The following is a 13,693-nucleotide window of genomic DNA, read 5'->3' on the forward strand; positions in this document are numbered from 1 at the left end:
GAAAATGCAGATTTTTTTATTTAGCCACTTCCCACAAAGTGCTTTTGAACGCCTCATAAAGGTTTACAAAACGCCCTTCATGGACACGTGGAATTTTTTGAATTACGCAGTTACCGGTCAGTGTTCACCCATTGACTGATTTCTTCAACTTCATTTTCGGTCAAAGTTTGTTTAATGTGTTCCATGACTGCTGAAACTCCGGCACATGCTTTGCAATCACGCAAAAAACAATGGGGTGTCGAATTTTCGCAGACACACTGTTTTATCAAATCGCCCATATTCTCCTGAAAATTTACTTTACATTTTTTTAATTCATGCCTGATTCCATAAATTTTCAAAGCCACATTCTGATGCGTTTTACACACGCAAACTTTGTGCGTCAAAAGAATCTGTAGAGCTATCCGACGTCTCACTTTCTGCACTTTGAGTAGGACTGAAAAAAGAAACGTGCACGCTGCTTCAGTTTTCGCGGTCCCTCAAGCCGCCGCGCGACCGATCAGCCGATGGCAGCAATGCTGCCGTCGAGCGCATCAAGTTACAAAACAGTCAATATCTCGGAAATGGAGTAAAAGTACAAAATTCTATTTTCAGATTATTAAAGGTAAGCGTTTTCCGCACAATTATGCGTAAGTCCGATTGTTTAACAGCGTGAAGAAAACATGAAAAAATGCAACTGATTACAAAAAGTTATTATTTATTTGTATTTTTGTCAAAATAAAAAGAGTTATTAACTCTTGAAAAATAGTACAGACAATACTTGAATGGTATGCAAAATTTCACGTCTTTATCTATTGTAGTTTTGGAGTAATTAATTTTTCAATTTAATCTTGCTTAAAATTTTGATTGTTAATAACAATTGCTAAAATTGGAATTTGCGCGAAATATTTATAGAACAGCGTTAACATTACTTTGACTACACAACGAGACATCTTGCCCTAAAATCCGTGACTTAGTGAAATGTTCGAGGATCACTTGACATGGCTTTACTCATCATGCATCGGACGATTTGGTGCGACCATACCTTACTCACTCAGAGTTTTATTTGCAATCATCAGGCAAAAGTCTTCGAGTTTAATTAATGCCTCATTTATAATTCATCTGTATAATTCAAATTTGGATTTGCAGTAATGCGACGTACTTGATGTAGGATATCTTCTGTCAAGTATTCTTGGTAAGTACTCCACAATTCTTTTGGGTTTGCTGGGAAACATGTAGCAATAATGATGGCAAATAGTGTTCTTATTTGGTGTGGAGAACTTGTTGCACATGCATCCATAAGAGTTGCATCCCACTGATTATCATTTTCAAGCAAATTCAATTCTTTGCATGCTTGCTGATAAATACAACAAAGATGACCATTAACTCGTTTCAAACTTTCGAATGATCTTGGGCCGGGAATATCAACTAAGAGTAAACGTAAATAGAAACATTCCACTTTACTTGGATGCACAGTGTAAAGTCGTCCGATTGCATCACCCAAATGAACACCTGGATATCCATCTACAGGTATTCCTCGTTGCCTTCGTACCCAGGACCTTGATGATGCATTCCAAGTATAATATTTAGGAACATTTGAATAAAGCAATGTTCTTGCAAATGAATCTGTTTCACATAAGTTGAAAAATGCAGTTAGTGTTGTTGCTGGTGGTCGTTCGGCCATTTGTTGAGCAGTATTTTGAGTGAAATAAACACTTTGTTCATTTTCTAAATGGACTGACAAATGAATAACAGCTGGATGGCGATCATGAATCGGAAATGATAATATTCTCCAAACTGCTTCGTTGCTACTAATGTATCTTCCCATTTGGTAATTAGTAATTTCATCATTTCGATTTATAACTCCAAATACTGCCATGTCACTTCCTTTATTGATATATTTGCATATGTATTTGATGGATTTTACGAAGTTACAATATTCAACATTTATATGTGCGTTAAATGTTTTCGATAATAATTTGGAATACGGAACTATCCAACGGTTATCGATCTCCACATCTTGATTATTTATTTTCACAGTGACTGTTTTTCCACTATCTTCTGGTGATCTTCTACAGTACAATGGATATCCATCATTTCCAGTCATTGTTTCAGCAATTAATTGCCTTGGGTAGTTTTTTGAACATTTACCATCAACCATACATGGAGAATTTTGATTTAACGTACCACACGGTCCATGAATCATGTTTTTAGTTACAGTAATATGTAATTCTGGATCTTCATTTATATCTGGAATTTCAGCACATATAATATGATCAATTTTATCTGTGGTTGTTTTTTTTTTTTAACCAAATCAAAATATGCGCTGAGGCAAGCCTCTTTTTTGCCATTCCACAGAATACGTGAAACATTGTACATCTCCGTAAACTTTATGTTTTACAATGAAATCCATTAGAGACTGTAGCTTTCGTCTAAACACTCTTGCAGTAATGTCATGCCTATCAGTAGCTGATTGCCCAGTATATAAATGATTCTTAATATCATCCCATTTCGGTTTGCATGAAAGTTATGAATAAGTCGGGTCGACCATAATTTCTGACATAACACATTGCATCTTGGGCGTATTCATGCATATGCCTTGGACTGCCTGTATACGATGAAGGTAATATTACCATTTGACCAATGTTATTAACGTTGTTAATTGCATCTCGTAAATGTATATATTCGCCACAGCGTAATTTTCTTTGGTTGAATCTAATGTAATTCAGTCGTTCTGTTTCTATTTTCGCATACATGTCAACAATATACTGATGAAATAATTTACCACATTTTGAAATGTGATTCTCTTGATTTTCTCCTATCATGATTCTGTATGCATCATAATTCATTACGCTTACAGTTTTATTTGTTTCTTGACCATTTTCTGGATTTATTTGTTTTATATCAATCGAATAACCATCTTCACCACGACAGAACATAAGAGGATATTGTAATGCATTATATTTTCGATGCGTTTCATTAACACGTTGCAGTGTATCATTTCTTCTTTGCAAAACAATATCTCTTGGTTGAAATTCATCTCCAGATATAACAATTACAACCTCGTTGCTTGAAGTTGGTTGATTGTATCTTCCACGATGTTCGCCGGCAGGCGTTCTATTTGCATCAATTTTAATTTTATGATTATCAGATGACAATCTTTCGATTGTTGTTTTAAAACTTTGCACCAAAACATTGTGTGTGTGTAATAAATCTTGTAACTCTCTCATAATGACTCTGTTTATATTTCTGGAAAATGCACATGGTGCTTCAAGTTCATCATCGTTGTCATTAACGAAATAAATTTGCAAAAATTTTGACTCTTGATCGGGTAGTGGTAGTAATGAACCTATTAAGTGATATGCTTGCCTTGAATCTGAAAAAAGCCATAATTTGGGTCCATAAAATCAAATGATTCATTAGATGTGTCAGCGAATGTTGTTGAACGTTGAAGTTTACATGAAGTTATCGGTTATAATTTTTCCAGCACCAAAAGATATCATTTGAAAACATGAATTATATGTGGAAATTTTTTGAAGAAAATGTTTGGAATCGGGTGATGTTCCCGATAATAATGTAGCTAATGGTTCGGGCGGATATTGTATGTCTGGTAAACGAACTTTTCCTGCAGCGCAACACTTGCCTGGTGTTTCAGTTTTGAATTTCAATGCTTGACAAAATCCGCAAATTTTATCCATACTTCCAATGACAACGTATTTGTGAGATGAATAATCAAGTTGTGGATTATATTGAAATGCTGCACCATTCAAATTTACAGAATTGATATTTATTGGCCGATTTTGAGAACGTGACCTAGTACGATCTCTTTGTTCACTTAATCTATCAGCATGATTCTCCTCACTTTCATTTTGTCTGTGATTTTGCACATTTCTATTGTGACGTGTATTACGTCCGATGTTAGCATGTCTTCTACCTCTTGGCATTTCTTTTACCGAATCAAAGTGGTCTTCTTTATGTCACTCTGAGCTCTTGATTGCTACTTTTCTTGTTTTTAAACTGGAATTCAAATTAACATACTGTTAGCGCCATCTTTTAAAAATATAATTGAACTGTGAGCACGCGTTGAAATGAAAATTACACAGAACAGAAATGGGAAATGATCAGCAAAAATAATATATATTTTTGAAATTTTTCTCGAAAATATCTACGGAAAGTGTGAAAACAATCTCTTCTCTTAAATATTTCTGACGCACTTTTTTTATCTCTTTGGTTGATGCCTGGAAACTGCTTCACTTGAACACTTCAAATTTATCTAAATAAAATCTCCGAGTGGACCATTAAATGGCGCATAAAACTAAACGAAACAAAATCGGTTCATTTAGACTTCACACAGAAGAAAATCAAATATCTGCCACTACATATAAACGGCGTACAAATCCCGCATCACAACACCGCCAAATACTTAGGTATGACACTAGATACCAAGCTTAGATGGAATGCTCACGTTAAAAAGAAAAGAGAAGAGTTAGATATCAGATTTAGAAATATGTGCTGGCTTATGGGCAACCAATCAGCCTTATCCCTATACAATAAAATTCTTTTATATTATATAAGCAGGTGCTTAAACCAATTTGGACATATGGGATCCAGCTATGGGGCTGCTCAAGCTCAACCAACATAAAATCCATACAAAGATTCCAAAATAAGGTACTACGATGCGCTGTTAATGCACCTTGGTACGTCCGTAACACCGATATCGAACGCGACCTTGGCATCGAATCAGTTGCCACTTCGATCAACATCAACGCTAAGTCTCATATGGAAAGACTACGCCACCATGTAAATAGCGAAGCCTCAGCCCTAATTGACCCCGTTAAATGGAAAGAAAGGCTGAAACGAAAAAAACCGCACCAACTCACGCAGTAGCCCATCTCCCTGCAAGCCTGATGCAGAGTATTTTTAAATTTAGTTGTATTGTACAAAATTAAATCCAAATTGTTCGTTACTTTATAATTTATTAACTAGTTACAATGTAAATAATAATAATTAAAAAAAAAAAAAAAAAAAAAAAAAAAAAAAAAAAAAAAAAAAAAAAAAAAAAAAAAAACTTGAACACTTTACCAAATAAAACACTTTCTTGTTAGTTTTAACACTTACTTTCACTATGCACTATTACTGATAACCTTTGGTAATCTTCTAAGAAAACGGCCTTGCTTAAGTACTTTTTTAGCGACGACCTGTTCAGGTTCGTTGAGCTAATGGTTTTGCTTCGGTTATCCCGAAGTGTGGGTGTAAAGAAGAAGTATTTAAGGTACTTGACCACCTTATAAGTTTCAAAAAATAAAATTTTTTTTTTTTACATTTTTTCAATCCTTATACTTTTAAAAATCATCACCTGAAACTGTTTTTTTAAATTCGAATTCTAACAAAGTGAAATCAGTGAAAATGTGCAGGCGCATCCTGCACTCATTACTTGCTGACTCAGCTGAAAGAAAATAGCAAGTTTTAACTTTAAACGCGTTTTTCCAGAAATTACTTTTTTTCGAATGGCGGACACTTTATCTCCGAAACTGCTTAGCCGATTTTAATGATTTTGGTCTTGTTTTATTTGTTAAGATGTTTTGTATGCCAATTTACCACATTTTGCAAAAAAAAAAGTTAATAAAGTATTGCTTTTTAAGCATAACATTGTGAAAAACAGGGGTGTTTTCTTAACTTTTTTTCAAACATCCGCCATTTTTTTTGTTTTTTTTTTTTGTCAGTTTGTGGTAAATTCTCACGCAAGGAACCTTCCTTTTGAAAATTTTGTTTCTCTCTTTTGTTTTAGAATTACCATTTCTAAGATTAACTGTCCGCCGCAAGACATGATTTTCTTCAGGCCTCGACTTTGGCGCCTCCTGGATATATGTTAAAAAAAGAAATTTTAATAAATCAATTTTTTTTGTATTATATAAGCTCTAAATAAAAATTTAAAAAAAAATTTATTGTAATATATTATACAGAACATGAAAAAAAAATTATTGAATATGTTGTACTTTTTAGCTTTCCAAGGTGGTCAAGTACCTTAAGCAAAGTGTTAAGTTAGTCACAGCAGCATTGTGTTACGATTAATTATTGCAGGCGGTCAGCTACAGCTGTGCCTGCTAATTTGTATGTTTCTATTCTATGCGAATGCAGGCGTGCAGCCACTGCTGTAGAATATATGTATATGTATGTATGTTTGCATTTCATTGAAATGTATGTAATGGAATGAAAATTTAGGCATAAATACTGCTGCGTTAACTTGTACAGATGTGAGTAAAATGTACGCTCCATGCAGCCATTTACAATAACAACCACACGCGTCAAAAGAACGCTGCCTCGTGTATACTGTGTGTTGACGAAGAAGTAAAGGAGATTTTAACCAAACATAGTTGCAAACCTTCTCCACATGTGTCTCTTCAATGTGGCAAAGTTTGGTTGAAATCGGTTGAGCCATTCTCCGTAAAGTTCATCACAACGCGAAAAACGGCTGAATTTTTATATATATTATATAGATATAATTGGCGCGTACACCCTTTTTGGGTGTTTGGCCGAGCTCCTCCTACTATTTGTGGTGTGCGTCTTGATGTTGTTCCACAAATGGAGGGACCTACAGTTTCAAGCCGACTCCGAACGGCAATATTTTTATGAGGAGCTTTTTCATGGCAGAAATACACTCGGAGGTTTGCCATTGCCTGCAAAGGAGCGACCGCTATTTGAAAAATCTTTTTCTTAATTTTGGTGTTTCACCGAGATTCGAACCGACGTTCTCTCTGTGAATTCCGAATGGTAGTCACGCACCAACCCATTCGGCTACGGCGGCCGCCGTGTCATGAAAAGCTTCTCATAATATAATCTGCCGTTCGAAGTTGGCATAAAGGTCACTTAGGTCTCTTCCTTTATAGAATAATCTTAACTTGCGTGATACCCGCATCCTAATTCTTAATTTCTCAATGCTATTATTTACTATTTTCGCCTTAAGAATAAGTGGCAACGCCATAAACATATAATTTTAATTAAAGCTGGGCGCATTACTCACAAAATATTTTATTTGATACCAGTATCTTAACCCCTAATTTAAATTATGTTTTTAGTTTTCAACTTTCTTTGAAATTTGCTGGCAACGCGAATTAAGAAGAGTCTATTAAAGCTATGCTTACACTTGCATTGATATATGTATGTATATTTTTTACAGTTAATATAGTTTTGTAGCCAATTTCTTAATTCACAAAAAATAGGTAGCAACACCGACTAAAATATTTTTTTTTTGCTTGCTTAAAATCCTTTCACTTAATACTTTTAGCTTAATATTTGTGATAAATTGCCTCTTTTGTAAAACGAACCTGGTGGCAACACCATAAAAAAGGTTGTGGAATAAAGTTTTACTACTACTTTTTTTTAATTTTGTAAAATTAGGCATAGATCATTCTACAACAAGTATTAGTATCTAATGTGGGCAAAAAGTAAGGTGAATTTATTTGTCAAACTTCGCGGGATTAAAATTTCGCTCTAGTTATTTTTTTCATGAGTTGGCAGCACTGTTAATAACATCTGGGCCAACTTTCATGCGAATGTCATTTTCAGTAATATATTTACGCTTGTGTTTACCAAACGACCAAGAGTGCATTTTTCGATTTTTACAATATCTGATTTGATTGAGCAGAGAAGTGCCATCAAATTTTGTTTGCGGAATGAAATTTCGGCTCCGGAAATGTTTAGCATGTTGCAGAAGGCATTTGGTGATTCGACCATGTCGCAGAAAAATGTTTATAAGTCATACAAATACTTCAAAGAGAGTCGAGAACGTGTTGATGACTTGGAGCGCTCCGGACGACTATCGACGTCAACAGATGACCAACACGTCAATAAAGTGAAGGAGTTAGTGCTCAAAAGTCGTCGGTTAACTGTTAAAGACCTTACTGATATGATCGGAATATCAGAAGGATTTGTGAAAACCATTTTGAAAGACCATTTGGGCCTACGAAAAGTCAAATCTCGTTTGGTACCGAAAACTCTTAATTTCTTGGAAAAAAGTCGTCGCGTTGATGTGAGTGAAACAATGCTTTCAGACTATCAGGACAAGCTCAAATGCATCATTACGGGAGATGAGACTTGGATTTATGCTTACGACCCTGAAACAACCGACCAATCAAGCGAATATCGTGCTAAAGGCGAGGCCAGACCGAAAAGAGCACGTCAAAGTCGTTCAATAAAAAAGGTCATGATGACAGTTTTTTTCGATTTTCGTGGTGTGGTGCACTATGAATTCCTTCCACATGGCCAAACTGTTAATAAGGAATATTATTTGAGCGTTATGCGTCGTTTACGTGAAGCAATTCGTCTAAAAAGACCAGAATTATGGGCCAACAACTCTTGGTTTTTGCATCACGATAATGCACCGTCTCACACTGCACTCGTTCTTCGTGACCATTTCGCCAAAAATTCCACGCATATCGTTCCGCAACCACCGTATTCGCCTGATTTGGCTCCGTGTGACTTCTGGCTATTCCCAAAACTCAAGAGACCACTCCGGGGAACGCGTTTCGAGTCGATTGAGGAGATAAAAGCTGAATCGAAGAATGTGCTAATGGCTAAAAATCGTTGGAAAAATCGTTGGCATGTGTATTTCATCGAGAGGGGATTATTTTGAAGGGGACGAAATTGATTTACAAGAATAAATATAGATTTTTACTTTTTGCCCACAGTAGTATATATTAAAGTTTCGAAGTTTGTAAAAATGGTCACCAACATTTCAAATTTTTTTCAGAATTAAAAAAAAAGTGGATGTGCAGTTTTATGGCCCATAAAATTTTACTACATATGATTAAGTACAAGCTTCAAGTGGCTAACAATTCACGAAATTTTTTATATAGAAGATACGTTACACCGTCAGGGAAAAAAATTAAAGAAAAATCCACTACTGGGAAAGCCGATTAAAGGCATTAGCAACCACCGGAAGGACGGACTCCACATGGTTCTATGTAAATCATGCGAACTATCAGGCGGAGGCCTCAGAGAGATGGACCCATAAAATACTTTTTTCTACTGCCTTACTATATTTTAATTCTTTATTTCAATAGTATTTATTTGCTCCCTCTCCTTCTGATTGTCTCGCAATATCGCATTGCAGTATTTTTACATGCTAATATTGGTTTTTTTAACTAGCAAAAGCTTAACGAAAAATTTCCGGAATTAAAGTTCTTTGCAGCCTCTGCCAATTGACCACAACCTTCTGACTATTGTATCCGCCTGCTCCCGTTGAACGGCCGCCTTTTCTTTGAACTTGCCCTCTGTCTCTCTTGACCTTGGTTTGATTTTTGCTTGTGAATGCAACAAAGCCGAAATTCTGAGGACTGTCTGTTGCCTTTTTAGTTTGTTGTGAAAAGGAGGAACTGATTTGCCGCCACCAGAGGACTTGAAGCACCATTTCGCAAGTGGCACGCGTTTCAGTTTCAACATACTTTTTTACTCCGTTTACAATGAAATATACATACATATATGCATGCACATATTCTCACTCACGAGCATGCAGCACACATTGCTCGAAGTTTTCTAAAATTGCTCTGGATTGTTTTCCCAGAAAATATTGATTTAACACATGTCGGTTGTCAAGTAAAAACCACAAAAGAAGAAGGCTTGATTGCGAATTTAAAAAAAGCATTGAATGAAAGTTATGCTTGTTAATAGAAAATGGAAGCATTAAAAAAAATACCAGTAAAAAAGCATTTCCATTTCATTTCTAGCTAGCAAGGCACGCATGAAAAGTAGACATCGTCTGTGCTCGCCTGGACGTGTTCGCTGTCAGCGGACATCTAACTTTGAATAAAAAATATACTATCATACCTATGAAACCGGAATTGTTTAATAAACAGAATGCGCTTTATTAGTTTACGAATAGAATAGTAGAAAATATTTAATTCAAAGTAATGGCGTTTATGAGACTCGCGTTTTTACCAACTCTCCGGCAATTTGCGAATTCCGCGCCAAAAATATGTTCCGTTTTTATAGCCAAAGCAACCATCCGATCCGATCCAGTCGATTATGGCAGTGCTTCTCAGCTAAACACTTCAACGATTCATTTCCTAGATTTACCTTACACGACCCCATATCCTTGAAAAACCTTGTCTCCCATTGTATTATTTTCCGAAGCGATTTGGATATGGCTTTCCACTTTTCCTCACTGATTTGATGTCCGAATATTGTTGCTTGAAGAATTCGTCCATTTTTTGGCCAGCATTAGAAATTATTCAAACAGATGAAGCCTTCGTTAAAAAGCTAAGGCCTATCGATTTCGCCGGTACCAAAGATATTTGTGTGCAGCCAGGCGCTTTAAATTAGAAAAACTTTTCCTAAGTAATTAAATTCAGTTTACATATAGAGTAATGCGCTGCTCCCATCACGAATTGAGAAAATTTGTGAGTTGGCTACTAGTTGGGCTCTCAATAGACGATGTGTTTTCGACACGCCCTCAGCAGGATTCGGACTTCGGTTGCCCCTTGACAGGCAATGGCAAAGCTCGAGTATAGTTGCGTTGTACGACAAAGCTCGAGGGTGAGGTGGGCGCCAGCGTATATTCCACACATCTGGGTATATCTTCTAGCTTTCGGTTCTCGGGCTAATGTTGTGGTTTTCAGGCTGAACTGATGAGAATAGTTAAGGCCGTAACAGTAGTCGTATGTGCTGCGATACCTGTAGTTAATATTTACATTTTCACTGATATCCAGACGGCTATAAAATCCTTCAAAAACCAGTCGATAACTTCCACGGTAGGCAGGAAGTGCTGAAAAATTTTCAAGATATGGCTAAGTCATTTCGTCCAAATGTAAAATGGGTTCGGACATCGCGACATCAAGCAGAATTGTGGAGCCGTTGAACTGGCGATACTCAGCGCCAAACTTCCTTAGAAGTACATTGGCCATGATATAGGTACACCATTTTAAACATGCAAGCTACTTATTTTTGAGAAATTTTTATGAATAGCGAACGAGTGGCGTAACGAAACCGCCTACAGAATCGCCCATTAATTGTAGCAGACTCTCAATGCTAAATGCACCGAATCCATGCTGAGCAGGGAAAATTTCTGTTAAAAAGGCGCACTATCTATATTCATCATTGTGATAATGCTTTAATGAGTTGAAGCATCTCCGCACTGTGGAAATCAAGGAACGTTTGAAATTTTTTTATTAATTCACATTGGTTTTAGGAGATATCAGGACAAGTTCGCCACGCGGCACCACAATGGGCTGTCAGCTTGGGTATGTCCCATAATGTACAATCCCTACAACCTAACATAACCGTATAAATAGTTATTTAAGCGAACTGCGCATATTATTTTCCTCATGCAAAGCCTGAAAATGCGTGAAAACGGAGAATAAAATAATCATTACCAGCTTTCATATGACCGTCTATGTAACTTTAGCCTCAGCTTTTTTCCCGTAGTCTTATCAATCCTCTTAGAATACGAGTTGCACAACTAGTTTAGCGGTTGGAAAACCGTTTTTGCTTGCCTCATGCGGCGTTGTGGCCGTTTGGTTTTTCTTATCATTTTGCAGTATTTTTTGTTTAAAAATTCAAATTTTTTCTAGAGTTGTGCAATTTACATACTCGTACAACAGCAATGAAAAGTTTTGTCAGCCTAAGCTGATTATGCGTGAGCTTATTGCCACTTTTTAGTTACTTTTGTATTTTTTTAAATAATCTTCTGTTGCTATCGTCGCTTTTTTACATTGTTCAACGATTAACTGCGTTTAGCCATCCTTGCTTACGAAATGTTAAGCATCCGCAATTAGTCATGTAAAATTTTAACAAAAACATATTGCAATTAAAAGCAAATCGCACTAAAATCCTTTCGCTTTTTCTGTCTTTACAGTTAGCAATTTTAAAGCATTCTTCCTAAGCCTCAAAGCAACTGCTGCGAAATAAAAAAAAGAGTTACAAGAGTGGTTAACTCTCTTTCTTCTCTTGGTTTTAGCTACAATAATAATTGGTTACCTGTACAGTGGTGGCAAAATGGATCATTCACAGCACAGTATACACAATCACGGTAAGTTTTGGCAGTATACATAGTAAAAATGAAAACGACTTTAAAGAAAAATTTCTATTTAGAAACTTATTTTCAAATTATTTCATTGCATTATTTTTTCTCATATACTAAAGAATAATTGAAAATAACAGTTAGGGATTGTTAATTTTATTATATTTTTTGTTTTGTTTTATTCCCAAGATCGAGTCTAATTTTTTTACTCGCACACTCTCAAGAATTATTCGGATCGTTCCGGTAACGTAGAACCAACTTTCGTGAGAGGCAAAGGGCTCAGTAGTTACAAGTACGCATAAAATTGAGAGGTGGCAAAGTTGTTTAATTAAATAGCCAAGCTTTGCCATTCTCTCGTTTCAGTAGTTGTTTTTATTTTATGAATCCAAGTGTATTCCTTTGTGGGACGCCTTGAAGTTCATTAGCATATTCCTAGTGCACAATTCCCATCAGGCTTGTGGAATATGATGTATCTACTGATTTAACCCTGCGTGTAGAACAAAAGACCTGAATTCAGGCCCACAGAATTCAGTTTCGTTTTTTGTTTTTTACGTGGGACTTATTTCTTTTTGTACGCTGTTCACAATTCTCGGGACCAAAAGTGCGCATTCAAGTTACGGTTTGGGAAAATTTGAGGTGGATACCCCTAAAAACCTGTAATCAGCGACCCCAACAATTTAAAAGCAACTCCGAAAATAGGGATTAGCTCAATGCAATTTATAATCACCATGGTGACCATGCAGTTCAGAAAGATAGCCGCTGATTTTTGCCGCTGACGTTAAAAATTCTATGTTTTGTTAACTAGAGCTTGCCGAGTCATTGTGCTCAAATCTACTTCAGAGGCAAAACACGAAATAATATTATCATCCAAAACTATATAATCTCACTTTTTTCTAATAACGGTCGCCCCTCGTAAGGCAATGGCAAACCGGGTGTATTTCTGCCATGAAAAAGCTTCTCATAAAATATTTTCATATCTGTCGTTCGGAATCAGCTCAAAACTGTAGGACTCTCCATTTATGGAACAACGCACACCACAAATTGGAGAAGGAGCGGGACCAAATACATACCTAACAGAAGTGTGCTCGCCAATTATTTTTTATAGAATCTTAGCCCAAATGTCCGAAAGAGTTTTGCGCCGCATTTATTGTAAATAATAAATTTTGAAATGTTAGCCAATATTTATGATTTTTAACCGTTAAAACTATAATTCAACCTGATTTTAAATTTTTTACGTTATTTAAACTTTCAGCTAAAATAGTTTAGCATATTTTTTAATTTATTTTTACTTTATTAAGAATTCGTTATCATTTTTCCTAATTTCTGTTATTAATTGACCTATTTTTTTAATTATTTTTTTATACAATATTTAATTTTTTGTTTCAAAACTACACCATATCATCTTTTGCATACTTGATACTTGTGATTCGTTTGGATTGAACTAAAGATCATCATATGGCCTTAGATACTGCAACAACGCACGACCATGCAGCTATGATGATATCTACCACCACTGCCAGTCCCATTGATATAATGGGCCAGGGCGCAAGCGATCATCACGCGATGCAGCACAGCCACGAGCATGGAACAATGGGCATGGAGGGACCGATGCATCATATGATGTCAATGGCGGTGAGTAGAAGGCACATGCATAGGTATGCGCCTAAAAGTAGATAGAAAAAACTGTAGGATGCTGAAAAG

At 36.0% G+C, this 13,693-nt stretch overlaps 1 protein-coding gene across 5 annotated transcripts in view; it reads left to right on the forward strand.

Moving 5' to 3' along the window:
• Window positions 1-13,693, forward strand: part of LOC128859295 (high affinity copper uptake protein 1) — a 60,133-nt gene that overhangs the window by 42,295 nt on the left and 4,145 nt on the right. For 3 of the 5 annotated variants that reach the window (XM_054096170.1, XM_054096167.1, XM_054096166.1), the window contains 2 exons: window positions 11,828-12,001; window positions 13,440-13,624. In XM_054096170.1, the coding sequence (XP_053952145.1) occupies window positions 11,968-12,001; window positions 13,440-13,624 (219 nt within the window). In that variant the 5' untranslated portion in view covers window positions 11,828-11,967. The remainder of the gene's footprint in view (window positions 1-11,827; window positions 12,002-13,439; window positions 13,625-13,693) is intronic. The other 2 variants (XM_054096169.1, XM_054096168.1) reach the window with 2 other exon arrangements.

Source organism: Anastrepha ludens, chromosome 3 (assembly GCF_028408465.1).
Source record: "Anastrepha ludens isolate Willacy chromosome 3, idAnaLude1.1, whole genome shotgun sequence".
NCBI classification, from domain to species: Eukaryota; Metazoa; Arthropoda; class Insecta; order Diptera; family Tephritidae; genus Anastrepha; species Anastrepha ludens.